Source organism: Anastrepha ludens, chromosome 3 (assembly GCF_028408465.1).
Source record: "Anastrepha ludens isolate Willacy chromosome 3, idAnaLude1.1, whole genome shotgun sequence".
In the NCBI taxonomy this organism is placed as follows: domain Eukaryota; kingdom Metazoa; phylum Arthropoda; class Insecta; order Diptera; family Tephritidae; genus Anastrepha; species Anastrepha ludens.
The window spans coordinates 99,325,539-99,348,538 of record NC_071499.1 but is presented as its reverse complement, the minus strand read 5'-3'; the positions used below and the strand labels follow the sequence as shown (position 1 = coordinate 99,348,538).

Genomic DNA, 23,000 nt, shown 5'->3' with positions numbered 1-23,000 from the left:
TTATATTTTCAATTGAACTAAAATTAAACGAAAACAATACCGACATATATATAGTATACTCCATCTACACCGCCGTAAAATTAATTTTGAGTCATCGCGTTAAAAAAGAGTAATTCCTGAATTCACAAATTGTCAGAAATACGGTCGTACAAAAAACTATTACATGATATATCCACATAGATTAAATGCACGACACAAATACATATATGTGAAATTAAGAACAATGTGGAAAGAGGTCAAACTAAATGTGCTCATTGTGGCAAAAACCGTATAGCTAATTATAGTGTTGCGAAATCTAGAAAAAACTCAAAATCCAAAGATATCCGACACTACTCAAAAAAGAAATTCACGATGCACAAGAACAAGGAATATTACCATTACAACATACACTACATAGATCACCCAGAAAACAGGGCTCACGGAGCAACTGTAATTATTAGAGTAACTGCGGGTATTGTGGTATACCCATTTTATTTTCGTCTATAAAATCGTTAAATTTTATTTGATTTGAATGAAAATTTATCAATAATATGCTACCGTTATTAAGTTCAAATACACCTAGCTTCAAAAGCCTTAGAGCCGCGAGTTTCAGAAATATTTAAGAAAGTACTGCAAAAGACGGAAACAAGCCCTTGAAGAAATTGGCGGGTAATGTGGTATACCTTATTCTGGTAATGTGGTATAGTATACCACATTACCCGCATATGATGCTTTTAATAATAAGTCAGTTACTTTTGATTGATAACTAAAATTTTATTGCGAACCATTTAAAAAAGGAATATGAACTGAATTAAAACATATTGAACAAAAATATTTTAAGCTTCAATTGACAAAAAACGCAATAATAAAATTCATAGCACTTGTAAGAGTATTACTTACAATATTACTTACAAGAATCGCAAAGAAAAATAGCACTTCGATTGGGAATACACTTTTCGTGGGCCCAAATTTGTTCGCATTGCAGACAAGAGGTCCAAGGCTTCATTATTATATCCTGCCCATAAATTTTGCCACAGTAGTTGCAAGACGATTCTTTTGTTGGTGGAACATCTGGAAACTCCTCTTCAATGCTCTGTAACAAATTACACTTATAAGGCGAAGTTGTTAAAACTGTTGCCTTTGTTTTCCGGCCTTTCCGATTAGGTGGTGGATCTCGTAGCTTTGGTGGTGGAGATATTTCCCAGGGAGTAACGAGTCTTCGGCTTGTGCTTGCTTCTATAAACAAATTAAATAGCGTTCCTAAAATTTCCATAGATTTTATTTCGAAACTTACGAATTTCAGGCTCAATTTCCATGGCTGATGCGCTTGGGGTTTCTTCTGTCGTTGAATTTATAGTTTCAACTGGATCCTCTGAGAAGACAATATATCTAGCAAGATTTTTTATATTTAAAACTGAATTGTACCTGATGATGATGAGTTCCCAGCTATAAAATCTGCATCTGTGAAAATATGTTTATCAAACGGATAAATTCCCGTGGCTTTAAGACCATTTATTGCAATTTGTCCAGTTTGAACCCTCAAATAAGCCTTAGTAAATAGTCCTGCGGTATCAAAATGTGTAACTTTTCTGCCCTGTTCACGCATAAATCGTCTTATTTCGTCATTATAGTACTTCTTAAAAGGTCCTATAAAAGCCTGATCCAACGGTTGAAGTTTGTGTGTTGAATGGGGCACAAAGAAAGTATAGTCACATTGTGTTCGCGAGCTAGATCAATAACTTCTATATTGCGTGTGTGGCTATAATGCCCATCTAATATAAGAAGCAGAGGTTCAGACGGAGATGGTTTCGTTACGCTTAAAAAATGCCTGAACCATTTCGTGAAGATGGGAATCTGAACCCATCCAGACAAATGGCACGCCGAGCTTGAGCCAGGGGGAGCGTCTTTCATTAGAAGAGGGTTATGGTTTTTTCGTGGAAAGATGAAAAATGGTGGTACGAAACCACCTCCTGCGCTCATGCAAGTGATGACTGTAACAAGCGATCCTCGCTCAGCTGAAGTCATTGTTCCAATCTGTTTTTTTCCTTTCCGAGCGATTATTTGTGCCTGTTGCGAAGGAACTACTGATATTCCGGTTTCGTCAACGTTCCAGATACGAGAAGGCGGAAAATTATGTTTTGCGTTTTCTTCTTCCAGCAATTTGAAAAATATATCAACATTTTCTCGAGAAAAACCACGTGCACGGTCGACGCTTGTTCCAGTTGGCTTTCGAAAACTCAGAACATTTCGGTGTCGGTTACAGAAGCCTTTTAGCCAATCCTTGCCAGTGCACTCTTTAATAACGGAGAACTTATTGGGAATGTTGTTTTTTGTGGCAATTTGATAACACAATGACCGCACGTCTGCGCGTGTTAGTCCCCAGTACCTTGACTCCATTTCTAGTAAATATTTAACTAAGTCATTCTCAATTTCCGCTGTTAAAATCGGAGCCCGGCCAAGTTTAGTTGTCAACAGCTCCTCGATGGATTTCTCGCTTCTTGCCATGCGCTGCAGAGTGGTATGGGGGACACTAAATGTCTTGGAAGCCAAGAGAATACCCATTTCACCTTTTCTAACCGCTTGGATAGCTTTTTTCATATCCTCTGCTTTCCATTTTGGTATTTCACCTTTCTTCGGCATTTTTTTGATCGAGAGGGTAATATGGTACACTATACCACTTTAGCCGCCTTTACCTATCCCACAATAGCCGCATTAGAGTTTGAACAAATTAATTTTGAATAATTAAATATCGACCAAATATACAAAAATATTGCTTACATGCTTCACTAGTATTAAACTCACTTATTACTTCCCGATGGATAAATGCAGTTTAAAGCACAGGATTTTAATTTGCCAGAAATTTTCCACTGAGCACAAAAAAATGTCAACCACACGACCACGCGATTTTTTTACAACTGACTCATGGTATGCCTTGCAAAACACAAATCAAATCACGCGTTCTTAAGATTCTGAGAATGCCGAAATATCTAACTTGGTCCCGTTATTTCCACGACTTTAGTTTTCGAATAAAGCTGCTATACCACATTACCCGCCTATACCACAATACCCGCAGTTACCCTATCAAAAAAAACAATTACTACGGATTTGATGCTTATAGAAAAATCAATATACGAGCAACGACAGTTTCAATAATTAGCTCAAAAAGACCAATAACAATATCAGCAGTGTACTATCCGCCACAATTCAATAATGCAAAATACCAATATATGAACTATTTAAACGGACTAGGAAGTCTTTACATCGCTGGAGGCGACTACTATGCAAAAATCATATTTAGGGATCAAGGTTAACAACCTCAAAAGTCCAAAAATTACTAGACGCTATAAGAGAAAATGGCGGCCGCCATAGCCGAATAAGTTGGTGCGTGATCACCATTCAGAGAGAAGTTAGGTTCAAATCAAATGGCAAACCTCCGAGTGCCATGAAAAAGCTCCTCATAAAAAATATCTGCCATTCGAAGTCGGCTTGAAACTGTAGGTCCCTCCATTTGTGGAACAACATCAAACCACAAATAGGAGGAGGAGCTCGGCCAAACACCCAAAAAGGGTGCGTACGCGTCAATTATATACATATATATATATATATATATATATATATGGATGTTCACTGGTACCTTTCCAGCAACAACGCATATTTAGGACCCCGTCGTACATGACGATTGCTGAAATAGCTTCTGATGATGCGCAAGAGATACGAGGGGTGCCTTTTATATGTCGGGATTTGGCAACCCTGGTATTGCAATCTGGCAACTGACAGCTGTATCGCAAAGTTTGACACATTTTGGCTTTTACGTACTCAGAACGTTTTGAAATACCAGCGCTATTTGTGTTGTTTACAGTAACTTAAAAGATTCATCTCGGTCCAAAAAAGGAACATTTTCGTGCGATTATTTTTTACAACTTTCGACGTGGATTAACTCAGCAACATTGCATGGATGAACTTTATTAATTTTTTGGCGATGAAGTTCCATCAAGGACCAGTGTTTATCGATGGTATGGTGAATTCAATCGTGGTCGTAGTTCACTCCAAGACGAATTTCGTGAAGGTCGTCCAAAATCAGTTGTTGTTCCGAAAACCATTGATGCTGTGCGCGAACTGATATTGCAAGATCGTCATGTGACCTATCGTGAGATTGAGACAATCTTATCCATTAGTGGGACCAGCATACATTCAATATTGCATAAACATTTGACTGTCAAAAAAATTTGTTCGCGTTGGATCCCACACAATTTGTCAATCGCCCAAAAAAAGGCTCGTGTCGATTGGTCGAAAGAAATGCTCAAAAAATACGATCGCGGGGCTTCGAAACACGTCTATGACATCGTGATAGGTGATGAATCATGGATTTACGCGTATGAGCCCGAAAGTAAAGAGCAGTCGATTGTATGGGTGTTTCAAGATGGGCCAAATCCAACAAAAGTTGTTCGCGCACGAAGCACTTCCAAGCAAATGGTCACCTGTTTTTTCGGAAAAACTGGACATGTCGAAACCGTAGCACTAGAACAACACAGAACAGTAAATTCTGAGTGGTACACAACTATTTATTAGCCAGTTGTCTTCCAAGAAATTAGGAAAACCAATCGCCAAAGACGGATCACTCTTCACTAGGACAATGCGAGCTCTCACACATTGGCTCAAACAACTGCATTTTTGAGCACCCAAAACATCGAATTAATGGGTCATCCGCCGTATAGTCCTGACTTGGCACCGAATGACTTCTTTTTATTCCCGTACGTAAAAAACAAACTGAGAGGTCAACGTTTTTCAACACCTGAAGAAGCGGTTACGGCATTCAGAATGCATGTTTTGGAGGTACCTCATTCAGAGTGGCAAAAGTGCTTCGACAATTGGTTCAAACGCATGCAAAAGTGTCTAGATCTTCATGGAGAATATTTTGAAAAACAATAAAGTGATTTTCGATGATTAAAATTTGTTTTTGTTCTCTAATCCCGACATATAAAAGGCACCCCTCGTAACGTGGTGTTTTAAGGCTAGTAGTATGTTGGACCATTTTGCCGCATTGAAAGCATTTTTTACATCCAATGTGGTGGTGTTTCCCCGCTGATAGCTTCACATATGATACATTAAAAAATGTTCCCTACTGTATCCAACATACAAAGCGGTCTCTATGCGGATGGTTGGTATGGTTGCTTGCCTGGTTTAAGCAGCAGCACCAAGCGTTGCAATTTCTATCGCGTTGGGAAGGTTCCTTCAGCCAAGCACTTATTTGTATAGGTTGGCGAATGTGCGAGGTCTTGCCCGTATCGTGGTTTTAAGGGCAATTTTTGGAACCCGGTCTTTTACACGTTTTAGTGTGTTTAACACTTCTTCTGGTGTCACCGCTGGTTCATTTACGATTGCATCCAAGTCATATTCTTCGTCGCTTGTTTTGCCTTGTGAGGGAAAGAACATTAATGTAGTTGTGGGCACGTGGGCTGTGGTGCTCTACGCCCTTTCACTTTTTGCATAACCGTTTTATAAGCCAGACCCGCCAGGGTAGAATCATCAGCGAACGTCAGCCGCCAGTAAACAATCGAATTTAACCAAAGATATCCTGTGTTCCAAAGTAAACGATTACCTCACCAGCCTTTGTCGCTCGTTCACTGCGAGGAATATCCAACTTTTCCCCACTAAATCCACGGCGACCCTCATTAGGAGGAGGAGGTCAAACTACAGCTAAAGATGAAAGTCGATGACACACCAATACCGACCGATAACAACTCTAAAACCTTGGACGTCACTTTCGATAGTTTGCTCTCCTTTTCAGCGCATACAACCGCAATTGCCACTAAGTTCCAAAACATCAACAAGGAGCTTAATTCGCTAGCACTTTGGGCAAAGACAAATAAATGTTGCTGTTAGAATTTAAAGTAACTGACCAGTCGGTTCTAAATTACGCTGCGCCCGTCTGGTCGCCTAGCATCAGTGATTTACAGTGGACAAAGCTACAGAGCCGTCAGAATGCTGCTATCAGCACAACCATGGGATGCCTCCTGATACCTTACTTATAGAGAGATATTAAGCAACATTCATCGGGAGGCTTACCACCTTTCTAAGCTCCCGACACCTGAATCGGAAACCAACACCTCCCATTGCAGATTCAGAGCTTCAGCGTAGCTCTGGCTCAATGAAGGTATTGTTGGAGGTGTGCAGTTTGCAATGGCGAAGGCAGCGTGGGACATCAGTAAGCATAGCAAATGGTAGTTCCAGGAAGAGCAGCACCACAACAACCCAATGCAGAAGAACTTGTCGGCTTATCCAGCTAAGTCGTAATTGTAATTTTTTTATTTGTAATATTTGTGGAATATACACTAGCAGTATTCGAATAGCGTTTTGCAGTGCTGGCGATGTAAAAAATGTAACGCAAATGTAGTTTAATTTTGCAAAGTAGAGTCGAAAAAAGTGTGCTTTGAATAATAAATAATTTTGTTAATGGGTTTTTCTTAAAACTGAATATTTTGAATATTTTATATTTATCTTACTCATTTTGTAATAAATAATTAATAATTTAGTTAGGGTTATATTGTATATATCCCCTATAAATAATAATAAATAATTAATAGTTTTTAAAATTTTTAATACATGAACGAGAGGAAAGTTTAGCTCTGACAGTGGACGGATTAAAGGAACATTTCGAGGGGTTGGTTTTTAAGAGATCTTCAAAAAATTATACATATATGCTAGGCCGTTATTAAAAGGTTGAGCGAAACTTTTTATTCGAAACCAATGCCGAGTTAGCAGCTGGGATTTTTTAAAATCCGCTCTGCGCTTGGAAGATGTTAGTAGGTATGTTATTGGCCGAGATACGCGATGATGCAGGACGGCAAAGCCATTAATCTCACTCACTCCAGCTTGATCGCGTACTTCATCGAAGGAGTTTCTGATAGCAGGTAATAAGGGCAACCTGTACCAGGCGAAAATCGTAAAGGACTTTAACGACGATTGAAAAAGCCTTCATTTTGAGTCAGGCCGTAGCACGGTAATCATGCGCATGTACCTCACTCGGAGCTGTCCCCGCAGTTAACGTATTTCAAATGCGGTGATGAAGGTTAGCGATGGAATGAGTGCAAAAATTCTGGAAGAGCAGTTAGGTCGACTGCAAGTCCTGAAGGTTCATTCGCCGATGATTTGGGCGTAGTTCAAGCAATGAGTAAATATGCAGATAGGAAGCTGAATGAGGCCACTAACAAGCGGCTCAGAGTCCGCGTATGCAGGGTGAGATATGGGAGGCATAATGAGTGGCTGAAAGTGTGGTGAGATCGGAGGATCGTCATGGGCTCATGCGACGCTGCGCAAGGTTAGCAGTTCTCTAGCGTAGTGCGAAATTTATAAAACCCCCCGATAAAAGCTTCTAATCCAAATCAGCAAATTGCAAGGAGAGTTGAGAAATAGCAGAGACGGAGCAATTGAAATATGACAAAGATACAAATACTGGTATAAGCATGGCTGAATATGGCGCAGTCCTGTTTTGAAAAGACGTCGTCGACAAGGATCAGTATATGAGCCGAAAGATAAAGCCGATGGAGAAAAAATACCATTTCTATGAGCTGTAGGCGCTAACAAAAGCCCGGATGGCAATGCCGTTGTTGTGAACACAAAGAAAAATGACGTTCCCCTTCGAGTCTCACGTTGGGCAATGAAAATGCGTCGCGTTGACGCTCTAAGCCGACTCTCGTGATGAATTCTGGACAATTCGTTGTCATCGATTGAAGCAAGACCAGAGAGCGATCGATTCGATACGAACCGTTCGAAATACCGGGTATAGATTACTTCTATCCTAAACATGAGAACCTGCACAAAGGCCCAACGAAGGAGCTCGTGGTTGAGCCGTCGAGTCCCCGACATTTATATAAACAGAATCAATTTTTAACCAAGAATTAAAATAAATGGTTACTTCAAATAAAGAAAGCTTTGTATTCTATTTTCGTGGCGAGGCTCGGAATGTTAAGAAAAGTCTATTCAGCCATACCTATCCATCCGTTCGTGCGCATGGTGCACATATAACTCTTTATCTAAGATAGAGGCCACGGCCACTTTTGGGTAAATGCGTTTATTTTAATATCATTTCCTTTTTGTATGCTAAGTCTAAATTTTCGTCCATATTTCCTTGCCTATAAGTTTGCTTCATTCCAAAATTTAATAGCCAATCCAAATTGATAGATCATAGATCATGATCATAGATAAAATGTAGAAAATATAACGACACGAGAGTTCTCAAATTTGAGATATTTCATATTTTAGCTCATTCATTTCTTCATCCTGCTGCATTAATTCTTAAGAAATGGGCCAGCCAAAATTGAAATGTTCTCTAAAGAAAAAACATTCATTTCGTATTTATCGGCAAGAACACCTGTTTAGGACAAAATTCATCAAAAATGTTTTTTTTATTGTACTTTATAATTATGCATATAATACTATAAAATTGTTTTTAATTACTAAACTGAGTATGTTTGGCACAAATTATTACTAGCAACTTGGAACAAAGGTATACTTCTGATTGGTCCGGTGTAATCCTCATTCTTGCTTGGGTGGATACTTCTGCTATGAATTGATGTCAACGGTTTGCCCCAGAATTTTAAATGCCTTAGGGTGTTGTAATATGCTATCCTGCGGAAATAAAAATTAGTTTATTAGTTATGTTTCGGATCCTTTGATTTGCGGGAGGAATCAATAAAATGAATGTTTAGTGATTTACGTTATCCGATCGTTTGCATTTTTTTCAGTTGCCACACATGTACATATTCATTTATAATTTTTGCATACAAGGTTAAAAAAAACTACATTGTAGGTAAACTATTAAGTTCCGAAATGACACAAAGGAACGCCGAAACAAGTAAACTCAATTTTGGGCCATAAATAACGGAAATGTGTTCCGTTTTTCTGGTCAGGTAAACAATTTCGATTTTAACTTTTTTTTGCATCAATCGATTTATCGCTTTTTCATTCACCTGAAATACAATACAAACATAAAAGCGATCTGATCCAGAAAAACGGCTTATTTCGTGTGATCCATTGTCCAAAATACTTACACAAAATGCAATAAGTTGCCGACGAGAACAGACTTCCTTTAGTCTTTCTCTGTGATTTTTTTTAATTTATCGGGCAATTATGTTTTACAAAGCCCTAAACAGTGTCAAAAAATTCATCTGCGGATAAAGTGAGTACGAATGTAAAGGGTGTTTTTTTTAGAGGTTAGGTTTTCAAGTTGGCACTACTTTTTTCGTAGATGGCCTTTTTGACAGCTGTCACTTGATTTATGCTCAGTTTGGTTTGCCATTTCATAATGAATAGACTGACACCTGAACAACGTTTGCAAATCGTGCAAATTTGGGCCCAAAACGAGATGGCCACCGATCCCGATTTTCACAAGAAAATTTTGTTCAGCGATGAAGCTCACTTTTGGTTGAATGGGTATGTCAATAAGCAAAATCGTCGCATTTGGAGTGAACATAATCCACAAGCCATTGCTGAGACGCCGTTACATCCTCAAAAAGTCACTGTTTGGTGTGCTCTATGGGCAGAGGGAATCATTGGTCCATATTTCTTTAAAAATGAAGCCGGCCATAACGTTACAGTCAATGGATAGCGCTATAGAGCCATGATTAATGACTTTTTCGTGCCTGAATTGGACGATGTTGATGTGGGCGACCTTTGGTTCCAACAAGACGGCGCTACATGCCATACAGCCAACGCAACAATCGATTTATTGATGGAAACTTTTGGTGAGCGCATTATCTCGCGCCGTGGACCTGTGGCGTGGCCTCCAAGATCGTGCGATATAACACCGCTGAACTATTTCTTGTGGGGCTATGTGAAGTCGCTTGTCTACGCAGATAAGCCCGAGACGATTGACGTCTTGGAAGAGAATATTCGGCGCGTTATTGCTGACATACGGCCCCAATTGCTGCAAAAAGTGGTCGAAAATTGGGCCTCTCGGCTGGAATTTATTCGAGCCAGCCGCGGCGGCCACTTGCCCGAAATCATTTTCAAAACATAATGGCAAACCCTTATCTTTATAATAAAGCTAAATTCTTGGCCATAACATTAAATTATATACGTTTTATTTCATCTTGAAAACCTAACCTCTAAAAAAAACACCCTTTATCATCGCGGGATAAACTCCTATCTGAGTAACAACTTCTTGATGAACCCATTGCAGTGAGATCTACACTGCGGCACCCTTAAAAGTTTCGGTCGACACTAGACTCAATATTGACTATATGACCTTTCTTACTTTACTTCCATTCCAAAACGTTTGACTCTGTGAATTACAAACTTTAATCTTAAAACTTAAAAACTTGTTCCATTTTGTCCCTGTTTATGCAGGTGATGTTCAGTTGCATGTTAGGTGTTTCCTTGACTCCATTTGTTTTTATTAACAATTTAAATACTGACTTCAAATTTATAACCAATGTACAGGGCGAACGATATGAAGTGTTACCAACTTCACACTGCTTGTATCTGTGAAACGGCTCTTGACATCAACGACAAAATTGTTCTAATGACAGTTCAATGTATTGTTTATAAGCCATCAAAAGCATTTGCGTCTCAGTTTTGTTAAATTTTTTTTTCTTGTGATTGCGTTATATTTGGCTGGAAAATCACAACCAGCCATTGTTCGTGAGCTCAGTCACCTCAAAGTGAATAATATTTTTGTGTGTCGCATTATAAAACATTACAATGATACTGGTAGCATTGCAAATCGCGAAATCCACGTCGAAGTGGAAGAAATAAAAATATCGCAAGACAGCATTCGACGCATATTGAAAAATGAGCTCAAGGTCAAGGCTTAAAAGTTCCAAAAAGCACACGATCTTTCACCACAGCAAAAAAAGTTTCGTGCGAAAGAGCAAAGCGTATGCGAAAGAGTAAGAGCTTGCAGGAACGTGGCGAATTTCCTAACATTGTGTTTTCTGATGAAAAAAATGTCGATCGTGTTTACTTGACCGAACGCTCATACGAGAATTTGAGCCTACGTATGGCCACTCGAAGCAATTTCCCATCGCAAGTAATGGTTTGGGCCTCAGTAACCGCTGATGGACGCTCTCCAATCGTTTTTATCGAGCCTGGTGTCAAAGTGAATGCGATTTATTATCGGGGAAAATGTTTTAGAAGCTGCTTTAGGGCCGTGGACACGCAAACATTTCGGTCGTAGACCATGGACGTTCCAACAGGACTCGGCACCATCTCATAAAGCTCGTGTGAACCGTGAACCAAGCATGGTTAAAATATCATGTTCCACACTTCATTTCGTCCACACAATGGCTTTCGAATTCGCCAGACGCACATCCGATGGACTATTCCATCTGGTCCATTTTGGAGAGCAAGGTGAGGACTAAAAAATATGCCAGCATGGATGCGCTGAATGAAGCGATTATACGAGAATGGGCCAAAATACCTCAAGATCACATTCGTGCAGCATGCAACTAATTTTTTGACCATTTGAAGGCTATAGTCAAGGCAAAAGGTGGCCATATCGAGCTAAAGTAAATATATGTTAAAATTGTAATCATTTTTGAACAATTTTGTATTTGAAATCAATAAAAACTAATTTCACACAAAAAAGTTATGGTGTTTTGAATAGGTAACACTTCATATCGTTCACCCTGTATTAATCATTTGGGTACGGAACCGCTCGACGGGCGAGCGTCTCTGAGGACGAGAGGTATTGGAGTGCGCAGTAAAGAAAATAAATACGTTGAACGTTATAAAAACTAAGGCTTTATTTAACACAAGAAAAAAATTTCATTAAGTCAAAAAATTATTATAAAAAAACAAATTGAAAAAAAAGCAAGAAGAAGTATGGTTGTATTTAGGTATGTACATTAACGTTTTATATTCCGGCATTATGTGATATCGTTCGAATTGACGAAGTAATGCCGTAATCGTCCGTCTTATCAGATTCAAAGTAATATTCGTCAGGACTGTCACTATCTAACGTATTATCTCTAGATCGCTTAGCTATTGTACGTAGGATAAAATATATAAAGAGCCTGCTGGTTCCTCTGGCAGTGACCCTAAGAGACTGAATCGAAGAACTGAAATTCGTTCTGACTCTGCCGTCGTCTCACATCGTAAGTTCACATTATAAGGAAGATAAGACTACATCGCTAATGGTCCTTAATGTCTTTCAATGAAAACGTGACTCTTTTAATATAGGTATGCGTATCTTATCGCTCAGAACGACAGACGTCGCGAGCGTTACAGCTACGAAATAATTTGGAATTTAGCCGCCGATACGCGTCCGCAACGGTCCCCAAAGGGTTAATCCTCAATCAAGTCAAATCTCAGAGCATCACTACATACAGTTATAACTTGATAACTATACGATAGTTAGACTAAATAATGCTGAAAATATTTAGGGGTTATAATTAATAGAACTATGACATGGAGTAAGCAAATTTTTAGTCCTGCAGGAGGAGTATAGTATTATATATGTTATGCTCCAAAAGATATGGGCAACTCAACATTTTATACCAGTGATAATTCAACTGCTTCTATCTAAAACGTATTTATTACCGACGTGGTTTGTGAGTTGTCTACTAATTGTGATAGTGTGTGTCGCAGTAGACATATTCTAAGTATACATACTTGCCTACTGTAAATTCGTTTTGACCACATTTCTGTGTTTGCGAAGCCAATTAATTGCGTGCGTATCATTTGACGATTTGCTTCAAATGTTTATTGTTACTTCAGAAGATCATTACTACTCAGGAGCCCAGGCATCTCTTAGATCGACTTCATTTCTCAAAATCTTGGGGTTTACTCAACTTTGTCCCATTAAAATATAGTTTTCTGAACATCTATACTTTGTATTCTTGTGGAATATTTTACTCCTAAAAATTCGAAATATAAAGGGGATTGCTTCGTTACTTTGCCGAATATCTCTGACTGTCATCATGTACGTTCTTTTTCGCAACTTAGTGTATGTATGCCGTTATCTATATCTATTCCACTTTTTTATTTCATCCCAACAATTATTACTTTTATGTCTATTCTCTAATACCTCTTCTACTTTTAATTGCTATTCATTAACCTAAGGTTCAATTGTTATTTGGAGTTTTACATAAGTAATCTAGTTTTGAAGTAAAGTATGGTTAAAATAGCTTTGGTTGTGTATTTAGCTAAAAACAAAAAAATGTAGAAAAAAAAAATTATTTAAACTAAGTTCGATTTCAAAAAAACATTTACAACAAAAACAAAATACAGCATAAACCGATCCCACAGCAAGTTTCGTGTCCGAACTTTTAACGTTAATGACGTCAATATTGTGACTTGCAAACTACTGACTTTTTTTAATACTATTCTAAATCGTTTCTTAAAGTGATGCTATCTGAGCGGTTTTCTCTGCTGTTGTGTTTTATTTCGGCCCAGAAAGATAGTATTGGGTCCAGTGTTATGCGTAGGAACTTTGGAACTTTTTTCTTGGTTAGCGTATTGGAGCAAGTTTGCATGCTAATTTTTAGTAGGATGTGTTTCTTTGTTAGAAATATTAGCTCCGATTTCTCTGTGGCTAATTTGAGGTAACGTGAGTCTAGCCACGTTTGTGTCCATATCACGAATTGGTTAAGTTTTCTAGGAGCTTCTTAATGGTTTTAAGATGTGATGAATGCGGCGATATCGTATGCATATCCGATTAGAAATGTACTATCGGGCATTTCTATATTGAATATCTTGTCATAACTAATGTTCCACAACTTGTGCCGCTCCGGTGTGACATCTATACCTCGAGAACTCCCCGGGGTTTGATAGACGAGTTTCCGCTATCGCAAATAACTGCTCATTATGTGCTGCAGGTATGCCGGAATTTTTAACCTTTGTCTAAGGTGGCTAATATGTCTGCCCATCTGACGCTCTTGCAAGCGTTCCTTACGTCTAAGAAGACCATGGTTTTACCAGGATTGAATATTGCCATGTTGCAAATACCTCTGCTCAAAGTTGCAGTGGGGAGCAGCAGAGAAAAATACATAACAAAATTGCGAAAACACCCAAATCTGTTCCAAATGCTTTATGCAATACCAAACATATCCAATTACATATAATTTTCCTTTTTAAATGTCAATAAAACCCATTTTGAATTTAAACTCAAGATTTAAATTTTATTTAAAAAAAGTGAAAGTTTGCAGTTGAATCATCATTTTAAATATAAATAAAATCATCGAACGAATCTGATCTAACCACTGTTTGAAAAAAATTTGGTTTTATGAATAGGATATGTACATCGATTCTTATTTTAGAATAAGTCATAAAGAAAAATATTGCACTACTTACCTATAATTCCTGTTGCTTGCTGCATAAATAATCGGATTAATAACACTCGAAGCCCATGCCATTACCGATGCTATAATGTGAAACCAAGGATAATTAGTTTTCCTTTCATCGTCCACTACATTAGCCAGCATTAATGGTAAAAAACAACAAAGAAAGCAACCGAATATGGTAACCATCATTACTGTTAACCTGTTATCTTCGTTGTGCTTTCGAGCAGTCAATACTGATTCGTTTGGTGAAACTTTATAATTTCTGTGTGTGTCCATTTTTCTTTTTTGCCGTAAAACCGTTAAATAAATGCATGAATATGAAACTATTATAACTATGCATGGCAAAAGAAATCCAATCAGAAACAAAGTTTTTTTGATCGACTTTCCATTCTTCTTTAAAATAGTACAGGAAAATGTGGCTTCGTCAAGTCCCATCGCTCCCCAAATTCCCAAAATAGGTGGCAGCTGAAAATTTTTTTATAAATGTGAGTCGAAACTTAATTAATTTAAAGTTAATACAAAAGTTAAATTTTATGTAGTGGTGTAATAATAAGTCTCTTCTTTTCGCAAAGCGTTAGCAAGTGGCGAATAGATGAAGCAATAGATGAATAATAACAGGGCTGCATATACTGCTAGGGGCTCTTCCGATTTGTGGTGGGCGTTATGATTTCTTGAAATGATTTAATCTGGAATATGATGTTGACAAGCTGTCACATTTAACAGAACGTTGTGAAACCAAACAGTTAAATAATCTAAGAATATAGTGCATGCTTACTCTATGAGGACTATCATCGCAATATATTTAACAAAGAGTGATTGAATTTGACAGTTCTTATGAGAAAAAGTTACCATAATGTCAATTTGAACAAAAAAATATTTACCCATTTCAATCACGATATATAGAATACAAAGCTGGTGTCACCTGAAAACCGTTACTTTGTTCTATGTGATTTTGACAATTGAGTGAGGTATACACAGAAAATAAACAAACCTTTCTTTAGAAGTTACTTGTTTGCGATATTGATTGATTGTTTTGGTGAACATAGGGATATATGTATATATATATTTTTTGGTAACCCTTTATTATTGTTTCTATTTAAACTTAAAATATTTAGAATTTTTCTTTCTTTTTGGGTTTCAATAATATTGTATTTAGAAGCCAATAGCACTGTATAAAGGGTGGTTAAATTTCAAGGGCTGATGTTGAATGACGTTGAATCCACACCTAAACGTCAAGTTTTTTTCTGCATTTCATTTGACATTTTTCAATTTCAAACTAACTCAATTTGAACCATGGAAAGATACACAATCGAGCAACGCGTTTAAGTTATTCAGGCTTATTGTGAAAACGGGCAACAGTGAATGACCAATTTTCGAAGAAAATCATCTTCAGTGATGAGGCACATTTTCACCTCAGTGGATTCGTCTATAAGCAGAATTGCCGCATTTGGGCGAATGATAATCCAAGAGTGATTGCCGAAAAACCAATGCACCCACAAAGAGTGACTGTTTGGTGCGGTTTATGAGCTGGCGGCATCATTGGGCCGTATTTTTTCCAAAATGAGGCCGGTCAGGCAGTTACTGTGAATAGTGTTCGCTATTGTGAGATGATAACGAACTTTTTATGGCCCGAATTGGAAGATGTGGATGTGGACGATATGTGGTTTCAACTGGACGGTGTCACTTGTAACACAGCTAACGAAATAATGACTCTTTTGCGCGAAAAATTTGATGGCCGAATAATCTCACGTCGCGGCGATATCAATTGGCCGCCAAGATCATGTGATTTGACACCGTTGGACTTCTTTCTTTGAGGTTATTTGAAAGAAAAGGAGTACGTCGATAAGCCAGCAACAATTCAAGAGCTAAAGGATGAGATAATTCGGCACATTAACGGCATAGAACCTCAATTATGCCTCAGCGTCATCGAAAATTTGGACCATCGGATGGAGGTAGGCCGCCGAGGCCGCGGCGGCCATTTGGCCGATATTTTGTACCATACGTAATTGAGCCATACCAATATTATCATAATAAAGAGAAATCACAATAATTTCTTAAAAAAATTATATTTTATTCAAAATCAACACCGGCCCTTAAACTTAACAACCCTTTATATATTTATAAATATATAAGCCTGAGTCCATGCTCAAACGAAATTTCTATTGCCGAAAAAATATATATATTTTTAATTATTCCTATTATATATATTATATATAAAATTGGCGCGTACACCCTTTTTTGGGTGTTTGGCCGAGCTCCTGGAGGGACCTACAGTTTCGAGTCGACTCCGAACCGCAGATATTTTGAGGAGCTTTTTCATGGCAGAATACACTCGGAGGTTTGTCATTGCCTGCCGAGGGGCGACCACTATTAGAAAAATATTCTTCCTTAGTTTTGGTGTTTCACCGAGATTCGAACCTACGTTCTCTCTGTGGTAGTCACGCACCAACCCATTCGGCTACGGCGCCCGGTTTCAATTATTTTTATTCCATTCCATTATAATGGGAAAAAAATATATATATATATTTATATATACTAGGATCGCCCATACGTCGAAATTTCGACGTCATTCGACGTTATATAAATACGGAGAGCAAAATTTAGTCATATCTTTTTTTAGTATTTATAGTCATAGAAAAAAGTTTAAACATATGTATATAAATGGATGGCTTATGCTGAAACCTTTTACATGATATATGTGAATATATGTAGTAAAATTAAATATGAAAAATATCCCATTTTACCTGTATTAAGCGATCCTATATTTGTGTATTTCAAATATCATAATTTTTTTCTATTCATGAATTGGAAACATTTAATTTTATGTATTACGAAACAAAAATGTATTTTTTTTTTTGAAAACCATAATAAAAAACAATCATTAATTAATCCATGACCATCATAATTTCTGAATCAAATTTATAATAGTATTGATTCACAATATATGTATCAGTTTCCAGTTGTGTCATCAACTTTTATATCATGATACAAATATATAATATCATGATACATATTATAGCATGATATTATATTATAATACAGGTAAAAAAGTGTGATTAATTTTACCTGCACCTATTCACTTATGTATCTATTTTAATACATTGTGCAAGCCGTCTCCACATATGCTACATGCTACTAATGGTATATGTTTCAACTTTTTTCTATGACTATAAATACTAAAAAAAGGTACGACAAAATTTTGCTCTCCGTATTAATGATTAGATTTATAAAAATATATATATATATATTTCCCGTGGAGAGTAAGAGGACTTAATTGTAGAAATAAAGTCCATTTAAAATCCATTCTGACGAGAAATAAATCGCCAATTGCCGAAACATCTTTCATTGCACCTCACAGCTCGCGACTACAAAAAATGTCGTTACCTAAATTCAAAGGAGAATATTCCGAATTTAAAAACATTATGAGTCGGTTTGAGAGTTTAGTGCACAATATTTCCACAATCCCGGATATTGAAAAATTTAATCATTTAGTGTCAAGTCTACTCGGTGAAGCCTTGAGCACAGTGAAGTCCTTTCAAATGTCGGAAGAAAATTATACAAAGGCGTTGGCCAGTTTGAGAGAGGTTTATGACAGTAAATGTTTGATATTTTGTAATAGTATCAAAACTTTTTGAATTGTCAAAAATCCAAAGGCCTTCTGCGTCGTCTTTGCAACTACCAAGTTGCGCTTAGTTGGTGATCACAATTGACCACCGAGATCTTGTGATTTAACACCTTGTCACCTTTTTCTTTGGGGTCACGTGAAAGATTAAGTCTACGTCAACAGCACAGGGTCGATTCAAGACCTCAAAGATGGAATTCGTGAGGCTATCGAGGGCATAGGGCAGCCACTTTGCAATTCGGATATGGAAAATTTCATGGAAAGGATATTGACCTGTAAGCGTGGTCGTGGTGGTCATTTACCTGATGTTATTGTCCACTATTAACGGCATACCTTTGTCTTTATAATGAAATAAACATCCGATCATTTATATTAAAAAATAGCATTTTTCTTTGAATATCAAAATAACACCTCTGTTTGGAAAACCCTATATATGTACATATATATAAAGTGGTCTGACATTCCAGTTAAATTTAGTAAATATGTAATGAATAAATTGGACCGATTGGACGATTTAAATAAACATTTTATGCATTTTTCTGAATTTTACGTGGTTGCTACGTTATTGGCAGCGCTTTAATCTGTTAAGCGATTAGTTTTTCTTAGACAGCTCGATTTACTGTGCTGAATTAATTTCAAACGAAGACTGTCGAAAACCGGTTTTGAACGATTATGATAACGATTATCAGGAAATTCAGTGTTCATGCTTACTTTATAATGCCAAAATAACCGGGAAAATTTCGTTTTTTTGCTTAACTTTAAATTTCATAGCAAATGCAATTTCCTTTTTCGGCATGACGCACATATACGACATTAACTAAAAAATAAACATTTGAAATTGACGCATATATTCGACATAATCACTTAACAGGTTAAAATCATGTTAGAACATTTTGGCGTCGTTTTTGTGCCATACTGGCTTGAGGATAGCTAAGTATAGGGAGAGCTTATTTTCGAGGGATACATGGGGATTCCGATTTAAAAGCTAATAAAGACTTCGAAGTTTGATTCCTAGTGCCTTGCGTTTAGTAAAAATGTGGGTTTGCCATGTGAGCTTGCAGTCAAGATGCATTCCGAGATATTGTGTAACATTACTTTGGGTTATGATTGTGTAATTAAGTTTAACGAATGGGGAAATATTTTGCTTGAGTGTAAAGGTTACTTGAACAGATTTTGACTCATTTGGTTTTATTGTCCAGTCTCTGAGCCATTGAGTTATTTTATCAAGTCCTCTTTGGAGTTTAAGAGAAGCCACATCAGGGAGAGAGTTAATGGCGAGTAAGGCGGTGTCATCTTCAAAAGTTCCGACGATAGTTCCCTCAGTAACTGGTAGATCGTGAGTGTAAAGAAAGTATAAGATGGGACCCATAATACTGCCTTGGGGTACACCAGTTAAACCAGGTACACCAGCAGAGCTGAAATTGTTCTTCATTTTGTTTTTTATAAGTACTAATTTTAAGGTAGGATTTGATAAAGATATAATAATTTTATTTTACAGAGTAAACCATCATGCCAGACATGGTCGAAGGCTTGAGATATGTCGAGAAATGCAGCTGCATAATACTTATTCTGTTCAAATGCTATGTGAATATTACTTATGAGCCTCTGTACTTGTTCGATGGCCCCATGTGTTATTCTGAAGCCGAATTGGTGATTTGGGATTACTTTTCGGCTGTCAATTATGGGCATCATTATTTTGAGAAATAGCGACTCCAAAACTTTTGCGGTAATAGGCAACAAGCTGACGGGTCGATATGATTTCAATTTTTCGGCTATTTTTCCGGGTTTAAGAATCATTATTATTAGTGCAACTTTCCATTGGGGAGGAACAAAACCAGTTAATATTGAGGCATTGTATATATGCATGAGGAAGGATATTCCTTCTGAAGGGAGTTGCTTTAGTACTTCTCCAGTGATAAGACCATATCCGGGGGCTTTTTGGTTTTAAGTTCTTTTATTGCTTCTTTCACTTCCTTTTTGGAAAACTTTTTTATGGCTGGATGAGCTCCAAGGTGTCTTCAACTTTTTGAGTAGTACTTACTGAGGGTTCGATATCATGTGGGGTAAATACTCGGGATAAGTGACGGGCAAATGTTTGAGCTTTTTCAAGATCCGACTTAGCCCATTTGTTATTTTCCATTTTAATGGCTGATTGTGCTAAAGCTGGCCTTTTGAACTTTTTGCTGCCTTCCAAAGAGAGTAATATGAAAAGGAGCATGCATCGAGGTTACTGAGATAGTTTTATAGTTGAGTTACGTTCATTTTTGAGAAGTTCCTTGAGGTCGTATGTAAGAGATTCAGAGGTTTTTTTTCGTCTCCAGGGTGTATGGTTTGTTGCCAATGCTTTCTCGCGCGGAATTTTTCTATCAGTTTTTCTTCAACTATACGAGATATCTGTGATCGTTGTAGCTTCATTACGCAAGCTGCTTGCTGGACACAGCTATTAAAATGCTCTACAGCATTATTTACATGTTCGTTGGACTTGAGAGGGTGCTTCAGATCAACTGCTGAAGTTACAAGCGTCCGAAAGTTCTTCCAATCAGTTTTACTGTTATAAAGAAAGCATGTGACAAGTGAGTGTCAGCTGAGTATTTAAAAGTGGTCGGAGGAAAGTTCATAATATGAGTTACAGGTTATTTCAGTAGCCGGAATACCTTTCGCTACGCAAAAGTTGATTAAATCGGGTATTTTATTTGTGTCAGTCGGCCAATATGTTGGGGAGCCTGAGAATACTATAATCAGATTCAATTTTTAATTCATTTATTTATTTAATTCAATTAATAGTCTAATAGTCTACTGAAAACTGCGTGTGTTTGACGTTACTGTCTCCCCCTGCAAGGAATCTGTTACCGAGGGTTGAGAAGAATTTTTCATATTCCTCAGATTTTATAGCATGGTTGGTTGGACTGTAAACTGATGAGATTGCTAGGAGGCCTTGCGGGTTTCCCACAACTATGTTCGCGTTCCAAAGGAGAATATTAATGGGTTTGAGTGGCTTAATTTTTGAGTCGTGAGGGCTACGAGTAGGTTAATCATTGTTGCAAGACTTGTCTGAGGAGTGCGATCATTTCTCGCATTTCACTTGAGGACTCCGATGTTATTTCTTTGGACTGAGGGGTGGGTTGCAGTCTTTATAATTTGCTAGATGATTTTATTCGGATAAGGCCCATTTGACGTTATCTGTTTTCGTCTTACGCGAAAAATTTGAAGATAAGTGGGCTCCAGCCCGCTTAATGCAAACAGGTTTTCTGTGGCAGTAGGTTTTTGTGTGACAGTTACAGTTAGCTCATTGAGGAATTTCGCGTTTTGGGCGTGGGCGTTCAAACACAATTTTCGAGGTAATAAGATACTTGATCTTATATACATCTTTATTGTTCGGGCTCGGTTTCAACTCGACAATGAATATCGGGAGTGGCCTTTTTGTAATTCTGTTCTTGATGTTGTATACAATTGTCGCTTTGTGGCCGAGATCTTTAAGCTCTGGAGAGATTGTCAATGTCAATAAAATTCGGTGTCTCTTTGCTCCAGAAGAGTAACAATAATATCTTTTTGTAGACTTCAGGGGTAGATGAGGTCAATAGTTTGCCAACTATTACCTGGAATATATTTACTGGTTGAAGGTGTTGGAGAGAAACTCTGCTGTTGGTTTTGGGGTGGTTCATTTAGAGCGGACAGGGGAGTGATTTCTTCGATGTTCTGGTTATGTGGCAACTTCAGCGTGTCTTGCAGTAAAATAATTTTCTGTTGCGAGATTTGTTCTTGATTTTCGAAGGGGTTTGGCGAGTTAATATTTGGACAAAGACATTGTGTATTCCACGGAGAAGCTATGGTTGCTGTTTTTGGGGTTGTTGGGCTTGCTGTTGCAGCTGTTTTTCCAGTTGTTGTTGATGCTGCTGTTGCATTTGTTTGTTGTTGTTGCTGTTTCGTACCACCCCAATTTGGTGGGGAGCGGCCAACGCCCATTTTTAATTTTGTAAATTATTATTGTTTTTTGTCAGTTGGCAATACCTAGTTTTTAAGCTGAGCTGATTGAAGCTGTTGTTTTATGTTATACTGATTTCACATTTTTGTTTGGTGTTTTTGTTATTGTGTTATTTTCACATTGCGCAAGCTCTGAGCGCCAAATTTTAATTAGCAAAATATGCTTTTATTATACACTATTTTTACGTTATTTTATACACTACCGATTTAAGAAAATTTTCCTTAATCGGATTCGCACAATTTTATATTTTATACACAGTTAATTTTTCACTTCCAAATTCTCTTTCTGGTGGTTTAAGGGTTACCAACCGAAGATCGTCGTTGGTAGAATTTATATTTGAATACGTTCCCAGCACGGTACCAGTACGGTACGGTAACAAGTTATCTGCGGTCGGCATGTACGTCAAACGACAGTATCAGCGCCCAGTACAAAGGCTTAAGCCGGGCAGGATGTTTGAGATTGGGGCATGTAACCAGGTGTTACCCGAAATTTTTGCATTACAAAGCACAGACGCATAGTTTTAATTTATTTTCCTGTGCATAGTGTTTATGGTGCAGATACTGTAACAGCTAATTACGTGCATATTTCAAGTATTTTTGATGTTAAAGATACACCTCGCACAGGTGTTGTCGAAAATACCGATTAAATCACAGAAATAGACGAAGTTGACCGGCATATTAATAGTCTTAGCATCGCCCAGGAGCTAAAGATGAACCATAAAACAGTTTTAAACTATTTACGCAAAGCTGAATTCAAAAAGTAGCTCTATATTTGAGTGAAACACCAATTAACACCAAAAAAAAAAGATGGATCGAATTTCCATCTACACATAAGACAATATTGCGTGAAAGCGTAGTAAAGCAGCTCCAACAGTGGCCAAACCAGGACTAGCGGCCAGGAAGGTTCTACTGTGTATTTGGTGGGACTTGAAAGGAATCATTTATTCTGAGTTGCTTTCATATGGCCAAACGCTAAGTTCAGATCTCTACTGTCAACAACTGGACCGGTTGACCAGAATTGGAAAACAGAAGAGGTGTTGCTTTCCATCAGGACAACGCAAAGCCTCACTGTGGTGACTTGCTAAAAACTCCAGGAGCTTGGTTGGGAAGTTTTAATGCATCCACCATGTACTCCG

General features: G+C 37.7%; 2 protein-coding genes across 4 annotated transcripts in view; both read right to left on the bottom strand.

Moving 5' to 3' along the window:
• LOC128857620 (uncharacterized) lies at nucleotides 1-1,469 on the bottom strand. The gene is made up of 3 exons (XM_054093369.1): nucleotides 1,274-1,469; nucleotides 892-1,215; nucleotides 1-17 (listed from the first exon to the last, which is right to left on the bottom strand). The coding sequence occupies exons 1-3, from the start codon at nucleotides 1,293-1,295 to the stop codon at nucleotides 1-3; spliced, it is 363 nt and encodes a 120-aa protein (XP_053949344.1). The 5' UTR covers nucleotides 1,296-1,469.
• A 6,896-nt stretch (nucleotides 1,470-8,365) lies between these two features.
• The window catches only part of LOC128858587 (protein trapped in endoderm-1), a 67,610-nt gene continuing 52,975 nt past the window's right edge, over nucleotides 8,366-23,000 (bottom strand). For all 3 annotated transcript variants that reach the window (XM_054094979.1, XM_054094980.1, XM_054094981.1), the window contains exons 6-7: nucleotides 14,272-14,726; nucleotides 8,366-8,607 (exon numbers count right to left, since the gene is read on the bottom strand). In XM_054094979.1, coding sequence (XP_053950954.1) covers nucleotides 8,436-8,607; nucleotides 14,272-14,726 — 627 coding nt within the window. In that variant the 3' untranslated portion in view covers nucleotides 8,366-8,435. The remainder of the gene's footprint in view (nucleotides 8,608-14,271; nucleotides 14,727-23,000) is intronic.